Here is an 18,860-nt window from a genome sequence, read left to right as displayed (position 1 = left end):
TCGGATGTCGGACCGATATCCCATACATTACAGGCGCCATCTTGGATTTTTTCTATGGAAATCCTTCCGACATCCGATATCGGATCGGATAATGTGAAACTGAAAACGGCTTAAGCGTCTTGTCTTGTCTTGTCTCTGGCGCCTTACTACGGGAAAATTTTGCAACTTTGCACCACTCCTAAATTAGTAGGTTTTTAAAAAAACTTTAATTTATAAAAGATGCTTATTTTAATGCATTCTTTCAAATAAGAACAAAAAACGTGAAAAAAGTCCCAGAATCGGGCCCCTTTTGCTATACTCTTGACCGCCCCTGTCTATACTACTGTAATGTTTGACGTTATCACGTTAAACTACCGTCCGTAAACCGACTTTACAGACAACCAATTTTTTTTATTAAAATTCTATACTCTGGCACAGCTACCTTGCGAGTAGAAAAAGGCGGCAATTTAAAAGAAGTTTGAGCGAAGAACTGACTTCAGTGACTTCATACGTAGTATCTTCTTAATAGTTTGTGGTGACTTCCTATTTTTTTTTAGTTTGGCTATTTCTTCAGGGTTTATTTCGGCTGTAATTATATAAGTAAATGAGCCCAAGGTGTCCAAAAACAAAGCATCTATTACCTCTTTGTTAAATGCATCTGTACAAATGTTATTGACCATCTTGACTGCTTAATTATGTTTACAAGGATGCATGTGTAAGGCTAAATAAAAACATGTTTCTTTAATATTTTATTAAACAGTATAACTACATTCTCAACTTAAATACCTACAATACCATTTGAAGTTATAATAAACTCAGCTGTTTCATTGGGCAAGTCAGGAGCAAAAACCACAGAGAGTTCTCTTATGTGGGAATATTCTTGAGCAGAAGATGATTCATTACTTTTCAGAACAACTGTCCTTGAGGTTTTCTTTAGCATTATTCGTGTTGAGACCAAATTGGACCAAGCAAGACCCAAACATGGCAGTATTTTATCTGTCCCATCAAATGCCATTGTAACCTGGTTAATACAAATTATAGCAATATTATGTTGTTTAGCAATAGCTATCAAAGCGACTGCCAATTCTCTAAGGTCTTCAGCTCTCTGGACATAATTAGTTGTTTCAGTCCTGTGCGGTGCAGCAATTGAGTCGACAACAATCAGTGAAACTGCCTGTTCATTTAAAAGTCTTGGCAACCGCACCTTCACACAGGATAGTAGTTCACTCGGCTCTGTAACATGTTCTATAAAAATGTTCTTGCCAATGTTATCATTAAGAACATGGTTCGGAAGCGATTGCTGTATTTGTTTCAGCCTCTTAACAGGAAATACATCTTCAGTGCATATGAAAACAGAGCCAGTTTTGAAAGTATTCGCTGCTGCTTGAAGTCCGATTTGAGTTTTCCCTGAACCACTTTCACCGAAAATTTCTGTAAGAGTACCTGTCCGAAAACCGCCGCTTGTGATCTTATCTATTGCTTCACAACCACTTGATATTCTTGGTCTTTGTTTCAACAACAACATATCACCGGTTAGACTTTCAGGCGAAACATAATCAGCAACAATAGATTTAAGGTATAAAATATCATCGATATTGAGATTTGTTAACTTCTTTATGTCCCATTTTGAAAGAATTAGAATTTCTTTTGCAGTGCATATGCCGGCTCTATCTATGACCTCGAATATTTTCGACGGCAACAATCTTTTAAGCGTGTCCATCGGATACTATATATTGACATATCATTATTTCAATGTATTCTTGACAATAATAAACCGTCGACATCGAGAGAATTAATTTTGGTTTCTCTAACTTTTGGTGGGTTCGTTTGGCGCCGTCACGCCGTGTGGTGTGATGTAAATAAATAAACGTCAAAATTGTTTTTTTTTTATTGTGTCTACTTCAAATCCTAGTTTATTTTGCCATTTAATGGAGTAAGTATTTTTTAAAAGAAAAATACTTTCCATACTTTTCAAAACTGATATCGATAGGAGTTTGTTTACATGTTTATTTGTAACTGCACCTGTCAAAAATATCGTGATATTATCCGGAGATTGTTATTTTAAACTTAAATTGCAAAATGGCATTGAACAGGGCCTGGCTTAACATAGGCTGTTTGGCTGCAATACACTTTCACCCCGCAAGGCCCGTCCCGCGAGTCGCAATCAATGCCAGTCGAGTTGTCGCTACCGGTTACGCTACTGTCTCTCCGCACGCACCAAGTAAAAGGAAAATGGTATGCATAACTTAACAAATTAATTAATTTACTCATCGTGATTACCAGTGGTTTCTTATAAGAATCTAATAATTTATGACTTTTACAGGCAGACAAACTGAACCAAGACGAGCGCAACAGCTTGCTGCAACCACTGCTGAATGCTGGCTGGAAAGTACAAAGTAACAGAGATGCAATCGAAAAAGAATTCATGTTTAAGAATTTCAATGAAGCATTTGGTTTCATGAGCAGGGTAGCATTATTAGCGGAAAAAATGGATCATCACCCAGAATGGTTCAATGTTTACAACAAAGTGCAGGTAAGTTCAAAATACTTTATTTATGAAGTATATTCTATATTATTTGGAATATTGTTACAATTTGCAAGCAGAATGAAAATGCATTATCAATATAATTTTACCCCATAGACTTAACCTCTCCAATAAATGTTGTTTTTAAATAAAATTTAATATTTTTACTCACTTACGAGTATTATTTATCAAAAAAAATAATACCTGATACCTGAAATGATAAGACTTGTGGCTCTGCAATAAATTGACTACATCAATGAAACTACAGAACGAAAAATAGCCATACAGAAAGGCCACTTGCTACAAAACTCAAGTTTGACCGCAGTTCAGGGTTGTATTATGTTGACCCTTTCTAATGATATTAATATGTAGTTGCTGATTGCTGAAGAAATGGAGCTTGAGTTGTCCGAACGCAACAGTGTCTGACCACTGATGTAACTAGAAATTGCATAATAAAAGTAGCCATTACATCCAATTAAGAACCATGAAGTAAATGTTTTATCTTGTTTATTACAGGTAACACTCTCATCTCATGATGTCAACGGATTGAGTAAGCGAGACATCAAAATGGCTACATTTATGAACACCTTGCATCAATAGACAACAGGAGACCCCCTTATGTGACATATAATATATATGTACCAATATTGATGTTGTAAACTATAATTTTAACTTTATCTCTTGTTTACAATAAGATGTGAACTTTTGTTCTTCCAATGTGATAAGGCAATAAGAGTGATGTTATTTTTAAAACAATAAAATATATTTGATGTTGATTGTAGAGAAGTTAAGTTTCCATTTTGGTGTCTCTTGGAACCTTTACACATAAAATGTTAGGTAACAATATCTATAGATGTAGTGCAAAAAGGGTTTCCTTCGGAAACGTTCGTATTTGTCATGCTAGTTCAGTCAATGTCAGTACATCTTGTACTGACACTGACTGAAATAGCATGACACGTTCGTACATTTCCGTAACAATATGAAGGCAAATCTTTTCGCACTACATCTGTACATACATAATGCAATCCAGTTACGGGATCTAGTTAGATGGAGGTCACATGTTTAAACTCTATTCGTTTTTAGGGTTCCGTACCTCAAAAAGGAAAACCTATTAGAAATCTACAGTAAAGCGTAAGTCATACTTAAAAGAAAAAAACTCAAATTACGAATTTCACTCACTGCCGCTGCAAGGAGTTACCAAATCTCTTGAAATTGTGTGAGCGCGTTTGAATATTACATATAGACTCATTTTTGTTTCGTCGTTAATCGTTTTGTTCAAAATATCGATTATTCGCAAAAATGACTTAAGTTTCTTCTAAAAAAGGAGGCGCTTAAGCCCTTCTTGTAGTGTACGGAACCCTTGCAACGCGAGTACAACTCGCACTTGGCCGGTTTTTTCGTATGGGGCAAAGTCAGGGCGCTATAACTATTTTATCGACCTTGTAACATATTTTTCAAAGACCTGTTGGTAATCTATTGTTCAATTTGTTAAATCTTTTACTACCGCGTTTTGCAGTAATTCAAACCAAGCAAATGTATGAACGGGCTTGTTATGCTTCTCGCTGCACGGCTTGCGTCCAGTCCACGGCCTTATTTCAAATAGGTAGGTATCTTATGAGTTTGCTTACCTTGATCACATCTTGGCAACGTAACACGGGCACATACTTTTATCGTTAAACGGTTCTGTGTCGAACGTTGTTAGTCCGGGATATGCTCTGTCCAACGTTCGCTTCAGCTCCAGGGAGTGCTCCATATTCCTTCCCTCAACAACAATTCGCATCTGTGCAGGTAAAATAAATCCTTTATACCGACATAGAAAACAGTCATATGAAACATACTATAAAGGGTCTGTGTGCGTAGCCGAATACACAAACGCTCACGATCCTAATATCTCTTTTGTAGCTATCTATCTCTTAACGCTCTTGCCTATTGGCGCGATAGAGCCAGGCTATATTTATAGGCGACGCGAAACGCCGCAGAAATGCCATTCGCTTCGCCCCCTGTAATCCCCTGAGAGATCGGCGTATAAGCATGGTCGTGCGATAAATGATAAAACATCAGGCCGTCCCTATCGCACTGTAAGTAATCGACGCTTAAGAAATGCGGTCAGCGCTAAAGTTACGTGCCGCGACCTGTGCCTATTCAGACGTCTATGCTTATCAACAATGGCCTTATCATAGAAACTTTAAAAGAGCAAACCTCTGCGTGATACACGTCACCCTCGACCCACACAGCGTCGCGGTAATGGCGTTGGAGAGTAAATCCCATATCGAAAATCATCCTCACTAGTTTGTGTAGTTCAGCCGAACTGTCTCTAATCATCACCTGTCATTACACAAAAATATTCAGTTATAGTTGACGTTACGTACAGTGCAAGGGCGTGAAGGGCGGAGCCACCTTAGTGCCCAGGGGGGGGGGGTCACGTGGTCTTTTTGTATGGCCAACCACGGCTCCAGGGCGGCCCCCTGATGACAGATGTAGTGTATAATAGTTTTCCTTCCTTTTTTCTCAAAATTCATATTTTGTCATACTATTTCAGTAGTGCTGGGAGTGTTTTCTCTATTCCCGACCAACCATAAGAAAAAGCAAGCAGATCGCTACAGTGAGACGTCGATATTTTGCTGTTGTCATTTAAAAAAAAATACGCTCGAAGCTCTATTTATTTTTCGTCACTCGTTAGTTTCGCTTTATGGTAAGAATCATGTTGTAGGATGTGGCCGCGGAAAGTTCCAGTTCATAATATTTATGTATGTAGTAGAAAGTAAAATGCTATTTTACGTACTCTGAATTTGATGAGTCGGCCTTCTGCCGCTAGACCTCTATCTATGCATCGGGCTAGGAATCTGGTGTCTATGTTTCCGCCGGTAACAAGGCATACGACACTGAAAAATAAACGTGGGAAAATTGGCGGCCCTCGGTCTTGAATTACATTAAACGTGCCGTAGACTTCGCACGGTTCTCATATTCATAAGTATAAGTACACTTTACAGAGATTAAGACGAATTACTGTTGGCTAATTGTGGCATATTGCGTGTTTATCAATGAGTTAACCAGCTTACTTTGGTCCTAGTACCTAATGAGCACAAAGTAATTCTTAAGTCTTAACCAGATACTCGTATTTACTAATCAGACAGACTGTCTTTCATGAGAAAATATCAATCCAATTTGTTTCCAATGACAGCACTGAGCGAGAAAAAAGCACTCTTCACCACGAAGTCTGTAGTATTTAGAGGTTTGAAGTAGGCACATACTATGTAAGTAGGATGCCGTAATTGTCGATAAATTTCAAAGATGACTTACGTCTTCGTCTTGAGCTCAGGAACCATGTGTCCAATAATTGCAGCGAGTGGACAGGCACCGGCGCCCTCCACAACGAAGCGTTCCTGCTCTATAAGCGCTAGTATGGCACGTGCTATCCAGTCTTCCTTTACAAGCAACTGAGAATAAATTAAGAGTATCATGATTGTGTTAATGAACTCACGGGCAATGCTGCTGATGACTAATGAGGGCTGATGTTTATGAACTGGGCCTTGAATTCATTAATCTTTTTCCTGCTAATTGTAAAGTCATACCTGCTATCTATACTCACCATTTTGTCAATGACAGACTTGGCGTTATGAAAGGCGTTGACACCAGCTCTGGTGACTTGCAGACAGTCAGCAATAGTGTTCACTTCTGGAACAGTCACCGGCTCTCCTGCTTCCAGGGCTTTGGCGAACACGGGCATTACTTCAGACTGTATACCCTGGAAAAACTCAGTTTTGAGTCAATTGGAATAAAAAGTGCCTCGAATTGAGTATATAATAGTAAGTAATGATGTCTGTTATTGCAATTCGCACACATGATTGAGCGATGCGACAAGGTCGCATCAAAACAAAACTAAAGACTGAACAAATTATTGTACGAGAATCGACCTCTTTTACTAAGAGATTTTTGTATCAATTCAAGAAATGAGAGCTGGTCGATAAATGACGCGTTGGTCCGTTTAGGTTAGCGAATTACTTTCCGTCAATATTCGTGATGCCTTGGAAGTCTATAAGGGATCAAAAGGCCCGGAAGCATGTGGTTCACGCAAGGAGGTAGCGTGGAAGGTGGACTATCGCCCCCTTAACTATAAGATGAGGCATGTGCGGAGTGTCTTCCGGATTTTACGGTCTGCTAACGACAAATTGATTTTAAAGGGGAAGCGAAGGTGGTTACTGTAATTGTTCTTACGGCAATAAATAGTAAATGTGATTTACATAAACAAGGCAGTTGGGCTTGAGCCTCTTGATGACGGTGCCGATGCCGCCGATGAGCCCGCCGGTGCCGACGGGCACCAGCACCGCGTCCGCGTTGGGTACCTGCTCCAGGATCTCCAGCCCGACAGTCCCGAGCCCGGCTAGGATGTCCGGGTGGTCACGACTGCAATATTAGGTACTCTGGAGTTACTATTGGTTTATAAACTTTTAGTCTCCGTACAAATAGCGTAGTACCTAGTGTCTAATAAAATATTAAAGTTATAGTTTGGAATGCCTGCGAAAATATGAAAATTATAATTCTAGGTATATATTGATTTAAACTAACACGATTTGCACATCATTCTAGTGATGGACCTATGTGACCGGCTATACCTAATGATAATGTAGAATTAAACAAGTCTGTGAGAGAATTAAGAAAACTCGGCTCCAAATAATCTAACCCGTTCATAAAGAGGAGTCCCTTTTCCTTCGCCATGGCTCGGGCACATTTGTGTGTATCTACGATTTGGCTCCCTCGCACCAACACCTTGGAGAAACATTGAAAACTGTTAATAAGTGACAAAGACCTGAGACTCCTGGGTCAATAGATTTAGAATATATTGTTTACAGTAAAACGAGCTTTTTCTGGCATAAGTTACCGAAGAAAATAAATATTGATGTATTTGTATACGACCACAATGAGCTGGTCCGCGGGGCCCCGAAATGCGCGGGGCTGGCAGTTCTGGCATTTTGTTACTTTGTTCTGTGATTAATCCGCCACTGTCTGAACAAATAACGTCGACTTCAATATAAATTTCAAGAAATACCTTAGTGCCAAGCGTGTGGATCTTCTGCAGCTTCTGAATGGGAACGGAGTCGGGAAAGAGCGCCGTGACTGGAATATTCAGGCGCGCGGCGTGATACGACATCGAGTATGCATGGTTCCCTAGAGACGCAATCACTAAGCCACCCTTCCTTTTGTCCCTCGGTATTTTTAGAAGAGCATTTACGGCCCCGCGCTCTTTGTGGCTGTAAACAGAATAGTTATTTGTTTGACCGCACGTCACAATATTGATACCCGAGCAACCGAAAGATTCTATAATGTTCAAAATGTCCGGAAAATGGAAACTTTGGGAGAGTCTCAAGGCACGAAAGTTAAACAAATTTTGATCCGTTGATGAGTTTCCGCGAAAATACGAAGGAAAAACATTTCGCACTACATTTGTAACTTAGGCTGGTTTTAGTATCACGCGGACCGTCCGCGCCGAGCGATCCGCGCGACCAATTTGTATGAAGTTGATGTTGTCGCCCGCGCGGACCCATCCGCGCCTCTTTAAAACGCTCCCTAAAGTTAACACATATTAGTCCAGTGACACTAAAACCAGCCTTAGTTTAGATAGTCTCGTAACAATCGTTACCTTCCGGATGGGAGGACACTTTCCATCTTGTAAATAATATTCATTGTAAACGCCTTGCTCTGATGTGATGGCTAAAAAGGTTTACAAAAGTTTAGTATAATTTAAGCGATAAATAAAAACAAATATGCATATTATGTTTGTCCTTCCTTACTATAATGGGTGTGACAGGCACGTAAGGTCGGATTCGTCCTAGAGCGGCTTGGATATCTTCAAATTTTATCGTTTGTGGGTTGTCAGGGTCACTCAATTCATCATAATTATCCTAAAATGAAAACCAATTTGTTTATAATTATTATAGTATCAGCAGAAACAAATAGGAAATGTTGCTATGCTCATTTATGTACAAAATCTGTAGGTAGGTTAACATGTATAAAAAAACGAATACAATACTTACAATTCTTTTGGACATATTTATTCTTTGTGTAAAAGTGTCGAGGGTAAGGTAATAAAAACACTAGAATTTTTATTGTTTTCGAAATGTTTGTATCGGAGCGGAGTCTATAATTTGTGTTTACGGTTTTGTTTGTTGGCTATTTGTGTCAGATGTCAGAATAACGTCCACGGTTTTATGGCTTGCAAGAATGTACGGGATTGGTAGGTTAACCTACCAGTACTTAAAACGGTCGAGGCAAAGAGTGCCTACTGCCTTAGCTTTTTTATCGGGCATATTTGTCGGGTCGGAGACCAAAGAGTATTATTAGTATATAGAGAGACTCTCGGAGACTTTTGGACTGGACCTCGTATCTCGCGGCAATCATGTGCTAACACTGCTAAGCAAAGAATATAATACTCACTAGGAATCAAGAATCGTCCTTGCTAGGAATATTTATAATATTTTGCTCCTAAGGCTGCTGGTAATACATAATTACGACTCGTTGGACATTGCTGGGGCAACGCAAGCGCCACCTGTGATGCGGTGCGGATGAGTCTAGGAAAACTGGCACGAGACCAGAACGAGAGGTCATTCTAGTGCACTAGTTTTTTAGGAATTTGTACCGCGTTTCGTTAGAACTCTAGGTTACCTAAGTTAGTACGAAGATGATTTGTGATTTGATGTGAATTCAATTCCAAATTGTAAATAATTTAAATAAAATAATTATTAGCATTCACTTGACTGTAAATTATGCTCTACGAAGACCTCTATCCTCCTGCCAAGCAAGCATGGTCGCGCGATAAAGTCGATAAACGATAAAACGCCAGGCCGTCTTTTTCGCAATATTTGTAAGTGCGAAAAGGAAGGCCTGACGTTTTATCCGTTTTATCGTTTATCGCGACCATACTATCCGTGCTGATCCGACAGAACCTAATTCATTCATCCTCCTTGCGTTATCCCGGCATTTTCCACGGCTCATGGGAGCCTGAGGTCAGCTTTGACAACTAATCCCAAGATTAGGCGTAGGGCCTACGCCTAATCTTGGGATTAGTTGTCAAAGCTGACCTGGAAGGTCTAGTTTACCCTTCGGGTTGGAAGGTCAGATGGCAGTCGTTTTAGTAAAAACTAGTGCCTACGGCGTAGTGGCGGCGGGCGTACGGCGTAGGCACTAGTTTTTACTAAAACGACTGCCATCTGACCTTCCAACCCGAAGGGTAAACTAGACCTTATTGGAATTAGTCCGGTTTCCTCACGATGTTTTCCTTTACCGAAAAGCGACTGGCAAATATCAAATTACATTTCGCACATAAATTCCAAAAAACTCATTGGTGCGAGCGGGGGTTCGAACCCGCGACCTCCGGAACTAAAGTCGCACGTAATAGTTACCGCTAGGCTACAGTGCTTCAGAACCTAATTCATAATTTCAAAAAATATGTTTTCAAGAAATGATAAATATGGTGTTTAGGATATACGAGTACTTAATTGTTTGATTCCTAATACATTTCTTAGGGCCACTTGCACCAACGAAAATGGAGGGTTAACCCACCAATTTATATGGAATTTGACAGTTGACAGCCCACTAACCCTGAGTTAAGTGGTTGGTGCAAGTGGGCCTTACCTACCTAATTAGGATCATATCCTATCAAGTATAAAAAATAAAATACAATTTGGTATAAATAAACTTATTTATTGAAATCAGCTTATTTACACGTCAATATGGAGTCTGTTTTTAAATAAAGACATTATTATGTAAGAGGACATACAAAAATGTTGATTTACTTAATTTAACGAAATATTTTTTCACCACACCAACTGTTAAAGGCTTACTTTGCTATTCGAAAATAGATAGCAAAATTGCATTTTATCCACAAGGGTGCAAAGTAATTTCATACAAATTTTAATTTGATGTCTTAAGCTGACTGGTAGAATTTACCTATAAATGAATTCATAAATATTGGATAAATTAATGGATTGGATTTAGTTTGATGTTTTATAGTCAGTAATTTTGTTCGTGTCGGTGTGGTGAAAAAAATTGTGTTTCACTCGGTGGCAAAGTTTGTTTAACCTTCGTGCTGCCTTGACACCCTCAAGATTCCACTTTTTGAACCACTCGCTACGCTCGCGGTTCAATATTGGAATCTTTCGCTTGCTCGGGTATCAATATTGGCACGTGCAGTTAAACAACAACTTTGCCCCCTTGTAAAACAAATAACTTATTACCTTTGCTTCTTAAGCTAACATCAGCACTGCAATTAATCAAGTGTTTTTGCGTTAGGGAATATGCAGGTATTATGGTATGGCAGAATAAGGATAAAGACGGACTCAATGTAGAAGTTTCTATCTAAGAACAAATACTATATGTAGTCGTAGATCGGTAATAGAAAGGCCAGTGCCCAATATTGTGTCTTTGAACTCTTTGAGCCGGACGTATAAATTCAGCGCTTTAGATTGAGTTTTTTCCATCGGGTTACTTCTGCATACAAACGGGATGTGGTGCGAGGCAGGGCCCGCGACGGGAACCGGCTGGCTTGTCACCCTCATTCATTTCATGGAAATAGTATTCCTTGTAGTTCTTTTTGGTAGCTTCTACCAGCTCTTTCGTGTGGTCCCACCCTCTTGTTTCTACTATAAGTTTCATCTGAAACAAGTTTAGAAAGGGTTTAAAAACTACTTAAAGGTTCGGTCACGATCTCTTTGGTTGCGCTCTAGGCCGTTAGCCAAGAATACAATCGTTGCCGCTCCGTGGTGAACGATACGCAATTAGCTCTGTGGCCTCTGTCGCACCAACTTATTACAAGAGATCTTAGTAGCATATTCTAGTTATAAAACTAAAGATCAAGGAGTCCTAGGTATGTTTTCTATAGTTTGCTGATTTATGCAAAAAACAATAAAATTAAAATAGGAAAACTTCACATTAATGGCACTCATGTATCACAATTCACAGCCGTTACCAATTCCACGATTATTTTTGTGCTAGTTTTACAAATTATGTTTCTTGGAACATTAATTTTGTTCCATTTATAAATTATCCGACTATTCGAATAATTTGTATTATCCGAATTATTCGAATATTAAAAACCCGTCGGAATATGCAAATCCTCTTGGTGGTGCCTTAGTCTAGTTTGAAACCTTTGGGGAATAAATATAGTGGTAAAACAAAGTATACCGCAACGCTGAACACATCTCCCTTGACCCAAGCGCGCTCAGGGACGCAGTCTCGCACGGTGACTCCTAGCGTCATCAGCATCTGTGTGAGTTCCGCCAAGCCGCCCGGTCGGTCGCTCACGGTCACCTGGGGGCAACGAGACTGTCGATTAAAACTGCTCGTGCGCTTGCTATTTCTAATGCTACTGACTATGAAAACAGCAACATCATCATCATTTCAGCTGTTAATCGCCCACTGCTGAGCACGCCACTTATCGTGTACGGTACACGAAGGTATACGCCACTTAACCCGATCCTAGGCTAGTTTCAGTCCAGACCAGAGGTGCCCCGCAGTTTTTTGAATGTCGTGCACACAACGAGCCAACGGATGCCAGGCGCTTCAAACACTGTTGTGTTACAAATTAATCCTTTTTCCTCGCGAGCGTGCCACCGGTAGTACGAAGTCAAATATCAAAGTACCTAGGTATATGAAGATTTGTGTTGTCACATTCGGATATCACACTACGGCGATTAAGAGGACCCAGCATTTAAAACATTTGTTTATAACCTTCATTTTGACCAGACGACCTTCGGCAGCCATGCCGCGCTCCAGCGCGCGAGCAAGGATCGACGTGTCAATGTTGCCTCCCGATAAGATGCAGCATACCCTGTCAACATTATTGTATCGGTCAATAGGCTAGTTTCCTACTAGTCAAATCAGCTTCTTTTTAAGAACTGTCAAAACGATTTGCTAATATGGAATTACTATGGAATACTGAGGAGTGACGTCACGGTCAATTCATTTACTTTATATCTTTCTCTTTGACTTATTAAATATAAATTATGTTTAAAAATAAGTACTGTCTATATTCTTCTTCTAATTATGTGGTGCTTTATTTCGTACACTGCATAAAATATTTTATTTTAAGTACAGGAAACTAGCCTATAGCTGGGTCCACATAAAGCAAGGCACGCCGCGAGGCAATGCGCTCACGCGGCAAACGCCCAATGTAAATGTGCCTCGGCCGAGGCAGGTTGCTAGGCCGAGTAAACTCGGGCACTGCCTCGGCCGAGGCACGTCTAAATAGCACGATTGTCGCGTGAGCACATTGCCTCGCGGCGTGTCTCGCTCTGTGTGGAACGGGCTATTTGCAATTTTCATTACTTACGGGTCTGTACCGTAGAACGTAAAATGCAATGCGATAATGGGGTACCTTCTTATAATGAGAATAGCACAAATGTCAGTCAATTATGCTCCCTAGCAAATAAAACGCAACTGTCATATTCGCACTAAAATTAAGTGAAATACCTACCTAGTTAGAGAGACATTAAAGTTTTAATATCGTATGGAAATGGAAGCGAACGTCACCCTGGCTGGGGTACAAATCAATTCTAAACATGGAATACGATTCAGATATTATAATTTGCTGCGGATTTAGCCATGTTTTGATACGACCCTATACTTTGTTCACGCTGGTTCGTACACATACAAAATGAGGTGAAATAATTCTTAATCGTATCAAAACCAGTTAAAAACCAAAACAAATCGTTACATAAGAATCGACCTCGTTTTTACATAATTTCCGAAAGGTTCGAAAGGTCCTTAAAAATCTAAATGTCATACTTGTTAAATTTTCCATTGTTACCATTATCAGGAAAAGGTTAACACTAACTTTTTTCCCTTGAGATTTGGAAAGAGGCCCGCCATGACAGATGCAACAGCCACGGCACCAGCTCCTTCCACTACGTACCTGGTGTTATAAGATAAGATATGGGTGTCGTGTGAATGGGCCGAATAATCCCTAAAGGCTGGTGTCCAATAGGCCCTAGGCTCGCCCAATAAAATTTAAATAATTCGCCTTCTGCATTTACTAAGAAACTGGGTCCACTGGCGACGCGTCGAATTCTCCGTTCGTGGTTCATAGTAAATGTGTGGAGGACTCGATTCGACGCGGCTTGATTCGTTTTCGCCAAGAGGACGCCAGCCTTGAACAGCTCTACAGGTAAAGAAACGTGCGCGGGGAAATGTAGGTATATTGAGATAGAACTATTTGATACCGTTGATAATTGGATAATGTTACGCGTTAAAACGCATCTCTACAATAAGAATTACAGTTGAAATGGTTTAAGGGTTAAGTACTCATGCTTAAAGTACTCTTTGTGAAAAACCAGGGGTGAATTGCTAGTACCTGGTCAAGTGGTCAGCGTCCAATGATTGGCCAACATTTGGCCAACATATACTAAAAATAAATTTTCGTACATACAATAGTTATTTGTTTTACAAGGCAAATAGTTATTTGTTTTAGAGGGCAAAGTTGTTGTGCCAATATCGATACCCGAGCAAGCGAAAGAGTGGTTCAGAATGTGGAATCTTGAGCGTTGCGAGAGTTTCAAGGCAAACACAAAATTTTTCACCACACCAACACTATGAAATTATTAACAGTAAAACATGAAAAAGAACCTCAATTTATTTAACATTTATGATTCAAAATCATCATTTATACGTGAATCCAACACCCAGGTTTGGACATCAAGTTAAAATTTGTATGAATTTCTTTGCACTCTTGTGGATAAAATGCAATTTTGCTATCCGTTTTAGAATAGCAAAGAGAGCCTTTATCAACTAGTGGTGTGGTGAAAATTTAATTTATATTTGGTTCTAGCCAACTGCTAAATGGAATGCCACTTTTTAATTTCTACTTTTTTTGCCAGGCTGTATATCCGTACTTTCCACGGGTGTTAACTACTCGTAGTTAAGTAAGGTACTTACCTCTCTTCTTCTACGATGTGCATGATGGCTCGAGCTACCCAATCCTCTTTTACTACGACCTTTATATATTTAAAAAAAATCATAATTTTAGAATTCGATGTCGTTTTCTACATTTCTACAGACACATCACATAATTTGTTTGACTGAATATTATGCACATGTATGCAAGGCATTTAAATAGAATAAATAGTATCTCTGCTTGTGATTAGCAAGGGCCAAGTGTTCATTTTATTACCTTATATTGTGAAATGTGTAAAATTATTACCATTTTATCGAGTAGACCCTTCAAACTGTGGAATGTATTGACTCCGATGAGAGGTACACCCAGACCGTCGGCGATAGTTGAATCTATGGGCACGGTAGTTCTTTCGTTATTTTTCAGAGATTCTACCATTGTGGTACATTTGTCAGTGCAAATGCCCTGTAAAATTACAATAATCATTATTATATGCAGATAGTTGAGCCCAAACAATCATGGTTTATTAAACAATATGCAGAGAGGCGTAATCATTACCCTGTAAAGAAATTTGCAAATGTTGTCACTAAAACGTAGGATATACCTACGCGATAATCGATATACACAGCTAACGAGTCCGTAGGCGGCTGAAGCAAGCCAAGCTGAGTCGGACATACTGCCATAATACGGGGTTGGCAGAATCTAATGAGTATTACCTCCACAACTGGGAAAATAAACCCAAAATGGGCCTGAAAAATGGTTCCTATAGTCGACTTACATATATTTCGACGTCAGGTTTAAGGTGTTTGGCAGCGGTGGCGATGCCGGCGCACAGGCTCCCACCACCCACGGGCACAAGGATCGCTTCTATCTCAGGAATTTGCTCTACAATCTCCAGCCCGATAGTACCCTGCCCTTCTACTATGTTCGGGTGATCGTAGCTGAAAGGTAATAAGTAGTTTTAATACTTGAGTAGATACAATACAACACCGAATTCACGTCCTGCGGTATGAGATGAGTAAATAAAAAAAAACATGCATTTGAGAGAGTTGTACAGAGTCAACAGGCACAGTATTTAAATGCTAGATTGCACTTTGCTCCAACCTTTAAAAACAAAATCTGCTTTTGGTCAAACCAGCCAGCTATATGAATGACATTGTTGACAAAAATAAAAATAAATTTACTTTGCAAGGCATAGGCCTGAAAAGTAATATATATGAAATCCTTTGCGACTTCTCGAGGTGTTGCGCCATAAAAGCGATACTTCCAAGTCACAGACCAACTTCTTTGGGAACGTAAAGACAATGTTTCGTTGCATGTTTGAGAAAAAGTATTTTTAATCACACTCACTCGTAAACGGTGTTATTACTAGGCTTAGGACTTTTTATGGCATACCGTGGTTCTAAAATCCGTGGAGTCGACATATGAAAAATTTTCGAAGTCAAAGTCAAAGTCCAACAGTATGATGTCATATTAAATATAAGTATTTATACATACTGTCACAACGTTACCTAGTTAATTTTAATCGAACGTAGTTAATATTAACCAATAATGTTATTGCAATTGGTAAGAGCATTATTGCACGGATTGCAAAAATGGTGCGGGTTCAAGTCCCGCCGGAAGCGTAAATTTTTCCATTTTTTCCTTTAATATAAAAATGTTTAGAATCGTTAGCAGACGTTTCTGCTTAATAAAAAAAAATTAATTTAATAATGTTATTTATTAGTAAATTTTATCATAATCCTATATAATAATACCAAAAAATTACTATTAAGATAAAATCAACTACGTTCGATTAAAATGAACTCAGTGACGATGTGACAGTGTGTATAAATATTTATATTTAATGTGACATCATACTGTTGAACTTTGACTTTGACTTTGAAAATTTTTCATATGGCGACTCCACAGATTTTAAAACTACGGTATGCCATAAAAAGTCCTAAAAGCCTAGTTATTACATGGCTGCATACTTATACGTCATGACCTATTTTACCGCCCTAGGGCGATAAAGTAAATATCTGGATAGGGCCTTCCACGACCTGTCAAAAATTACAAGATGGCGGACGAATATTCGAAATGTCAGCGTAGGTATTTCAATACATTTAGTTTAAAATTTATTACTCCGCGAGTGTGTTGAAAAACATTGTGTTTATATATCACGGGCGGCTGAAAAATAACAAATTCGAGTTATTAAAGCTCTCCGCCTTCGCCGCCGGGCTTCAAACAACCTCGTTCTTAATCCTTCACTTCCCGCCCTTAATACATAATGTACTAGTTCTTACCCGTTAATATACATCATATGCTTTTCCTTAGACATGCCCATAGCAAAACGTTTAGCCTCTCCAATGTTGACACCATGAAGTAGGACCTTAGCGCCGTAAACCTCGCATTTGGCCCGCTTCACGATAGCGGCGTTTTTGGGCATGACGATGATGCACGGGATGCCGAGGTTGGTGGAGTGCCAGCTCATCGCCAGCCCGTGGTTGCCGGTGCTCGCTGCGATCACACCGTTTTTCTTCTGTTCGTCTGTTAGGTTCATTAGCGAGTTGCGTGCACCGCGCTCTTTGAAACTAAAAATGAAACAAAAATAACAAAAGAAAACACGGAGTGCTCTAAAGAAAAATCCTAGAAAGAGCTAAAAATTATTATTCTCAATACCTGGGGCCCGTTTCTCGAAAGGTACAAGCCTTGTATTACAAGTGCGCGAACTGTCAAATCGTATGGGTTGTCATGGAAACACACTTGTAATACAAGGCTTGTACCTTTCGAGAAACGGGCCACTGGGGCCCATTTCTCAAAACTGAAAGTTACAAGTTACAAGCGGAAGTCTCTTTCCAACTTGTCATATTAGACATTGACAACCGAGAAATGGGCCCCTGCCCTGATACTTAAGTCACTTTAGTTATAAACAAAAATGTCAGAGCTGAACGGTTTTATTTTACCTCTTAAGTAGGTACCTACTAAACAAAATACCTACTAAACAACCGTAGTTAAAAATCTAATGTTATAATCCAATATTACCTTCCAGTATATTGTAGAAATTCCAGTTTTAAATACATTTCAATGCCTAGTCTTTCGCCCATGTGTGCCTTCTGCAAAGAGGACGTTTGATATGATAAATAAGATACTTTTTAACTCCACAAATAGCCGCCACTATAATTACTTAGGAGCCTAAATGATTTACACAACAAGTCTTCAGTACTTAAATAAGTGAAAGATCATGTAAGTAAATAAAAAACAAGTGTTTTTTCTAGGTAAATATTACCACTTAGTACTGTACCGGGTAGCTCTTTGTGAAATAGGTGTGTATGTCAAATAGCAGCAAGTGGAAATATCCGTGGTCTCGTGAGTAGGAACAAGCCTACATATTCAATTATTATTTGAACAATTACCGTGCAAGGAGTTTTCACGACAGCCCCGACAATGCGTTTTTGGGCTGCTATGATGTCTTCGACCTTGATCTTGCGAGGATTCGTAGGGTCGCACCACTCATCGAATTCTACGTTCTAAGAAATTATAACGAACGTCAGCATTTCATTCAAACATCAACCCTACTTAGAGATGCTGTTGTAGACTAGCACTAGCAAGTCGTGACATAACGAATTTTATTTTTTGCTACGAGTACGCAGTAGTTAAGGCCTTATCATCATTGGCCATACTGCAGCCCTGACGCATTTCCACCTATGACTGTACAAGCCTATCGCTGCTCGACACTTCTTGCCGCATAAGTCGCATATATGACCATGTTGAGTCTCTGAAGACGAAACAAGGTCACCGGCTCGACGACGCTTATTTCTCCTATGTTTTAGGTCTTCAAACCACATTTCGTCGTGCTTCCTTACTGCGAAGCATGGGTCTCTCTCTATAGGACCAATGCTTATATTTTTGACGACCGGTCTTGCCTAGTCGGTAGTGACCTTGTATGCTGATCAGATGCTCCTGGGTACGCAAAGCAAAGAACTATAAGGAGGAGGACATATAGTACTTACGTCTGCCATTTTGGTATTTTTTTATAATTTTTTCACTAAAACATGTTAAAGAATATTTATACAAAACAAAGAATTTTGTAGATTTTCATCAAGTTTAGTCATATGACAGACTTCATATTTGACAGATTTTTTTCTGTAACTCATTGACGAATAAAAACTTCTAGACAAGATCTACATTTTTTCTACGTGGAGGTTGAAACAAAAGGAGTACTTTTTATCCTACTTGGCGGCAGACAAGCATACAACTCCCTTGCAGGGTTAGCACATGATTGCCGCGAGAGTATGTCGCCGCGAGATAGACTACCCGTCCTTGTGTCATTAATACAATAAGAAGAAGAAGACGTGATCTATCTCGCGGCGACATACTCTCGCGGGCAATCATGTGTTAACTTAACCGTGCTGATGGCAAGCAGTTACCGCAGCCTAATAGAGAACCGTCGTATTCGTATCGGTAATATCGGTATGCCGATGTGGTGAAGAGGTC

The 18,860-nt window shown here is 39.5% G+C and overlaps 4 protein-coding genes across 5 annotated transcripts; 1 reads left to right on the top strand and 3 right to left on the bottom strand.

The window, feature by feature from the left end:
• Positions 1-721: 721 nt before the first annotated feature.
• On the bottom strand, positions 722-1,809 carry LOC125232790 (DNA repair protein XRCC3-like). The gene has a single exon (XM_048138571.1). It carries the CDS (start codon positions 1,697-1,699, stop codon positions 758-760), a length of 942 nt encoding a protein of 313 aa, XP_047994528.1. The 5' UTR covers positions 1,700-1,809; the 3' UTR covers positions 722-757.
• Positions 1,810-2,007: 198 nt separating this feature from the next.
• Positions 2,008-3,284, top strand: LOC125232782 (pterin-4-alpha-carbinolamine dehydratase). The gene is made up of 3 exons (XM_048138564.1): positions 2,008-2,214; positions 2,303-2,512; positions 3,020-3,284. Exons 1-3 carry the CDS (start codon positions 2,059-2,061, stop codon positions 3,101-3,103), a joined length of 450 nt encoding a protein of 149 aa, XP_047994521.1. The 5' UTR covers positions 2,008-2,058; the 3' UTR covers positions 3,104-3,284.
• A 695-nt stretch (positions 3,285-3,979) lies between these two features.
• Positions 3,980-9,110, bottom strand: LOC125232806 (L-threonine ammonia-lyase-like). 2 transcript variants are annotated; one of them, XM_048138586.1, is made up of 11 exons: positions 8,536-9,110; positions 8,293-8,403; positions 8,142-8,212; positions 7,551-7,752; positions 7,185-7,270; positions 6,745-6,907; positions 6,093-6,248; positions 5,804-5,940; positions 5,286-5,385; positions 4,703-4,828; positions 3,980-4,283 (listed from the first exon to the last, which is right to left on the bottom strand). In XM_048138586.1, exons 1-11 carry the CDS (start codon positions 8,548-8,550, stop codon positions 4,137-4,139), a joined length of 1,314 nt encoding a protein of 437 aa, XP_047994543.1. In that variant the 5' UTR covers positions 8,551-9,110; the 3' UTR covers positions 3,980-4,136. The 2 variants fall into 2 exon arrangements, with proteins under 2 accessions (XP_047994543.1, XP_047994544.1); XM_048138587.1 differs by lacking the exon at positions 4,703-4,828.
• Positions 9,111-10,649: 1,539 nt separating this feature from the next.
• On the bottom strand, positions 10,650-18,665 carry LOC125232843 (L-threonine ammonia-lyase-like). The gene is made up of 11 exons (XM_048138635.1): positions 18,377-18,665; positions 17,780-17,893; positions 17,409-17,479; positions 16,670-16,957; positions 15,163-15,325; positions 14,694-14,849; positions 14,429-14,487; positions 13,332-13,409; positions 12,227-12,326; positions 11,681-11,806; positions 10,650-11,152 (listed from the first exon to the last, which is right to left on the bottom strand). The coding sequence occupies exons 1-11, from the start codon at positions 18,383-18,385 to the stop codon at positions 10,982-10,984; spliced, it is 1,335 nt and encodes a 444-aa protein (XP_047994592.1). The 5' UTR covers positions 18,386-18,665; the 3' UTR covers positions 10,650-10,981.
• Between the last annotated feature and the right edge of the window lie 195 nt (positions 18,666-18,860).

Source organism: Leguminivora glycinivorella, chromosome 13 (assembly GCF_023078275.1).
Source record: "Leguminivora glycinivorella isolate SPB_JAAS2020 chromosome 13, LegGlyc_1.1, whole genome shotgun sequence".
Classification (NCBI taxonomy): domain Eukaryota; kingdom Metazoa; phylum Arthropoda; class Insecta; order Lepidoptera; family Tortricidae; genus Leguminivora; species Leguminivora glycinivorella.
The sequence above is the reverse complement of the archived record's forward strand: the minus strand, read 5'-3'. Positions and strand labels throughout refer to the sequence as shown.

Coding starts and splice junctions, on each gene's coding strand:
- LOC125232806 (XM_048138586.1), bottom strand. Junction 6,249..6,744: donor AGCCCAACTGCCTTGTTTAT/GTAAATCACATT, acceptor GAGTTTTTCCAG/GGTATACAGTCTGAAGTAAT. Junction 5,386..5,803: donor CCTGAGCTCAAGACGAAGAC/GTAAGTCATCTT, acceptor TTTATTTTTCAG/TGTCGTATGCCTTGTTACCG.
- LOC125232843 (XM_048138635.1), bottom strand. Junction 14,488..14,693: donor AGGGTCTACTCGATAAAATG/GTAATAATTTTA, acceptor AAATATATAAAG/GTCGTAGTAAAAGAGGATTG. Junction 11,807..12,226: donor GTCGTCTGGTCAAAATGAAG/GTTATAAACAAA, acceptor CGTTGCCCCCAG/GTGACCGTGAGCGACCGACC.
- LOC125232782 (XM_048138564.1), top strand. CDS start 2,059: ATGGCATTGAACAGGGCCTGGCTTAACATAGGCTGTTTGGCTGCAATA. Junction 2,215..2,302: donor CACCAAGTAAAAGGAAAATG/GTATGCATAACT, acceptor TGACTTTTACAG/GCAGACAAACTGAACCAAGA. Junction 2,513..3,019: donor ATGTTTACAACAAAGTGCAG/GTAAGTTCAAAA, acceptor TGTTTATTACAG/GTAACACTCTCATCTCATGA.
- LOC125232790 (XM_048138571.1), bottom strand. CDS start 1,699: ATGGACACGCTTAAAAGATTGTTGCCGTCGAAAATATTCGAGGTCATA.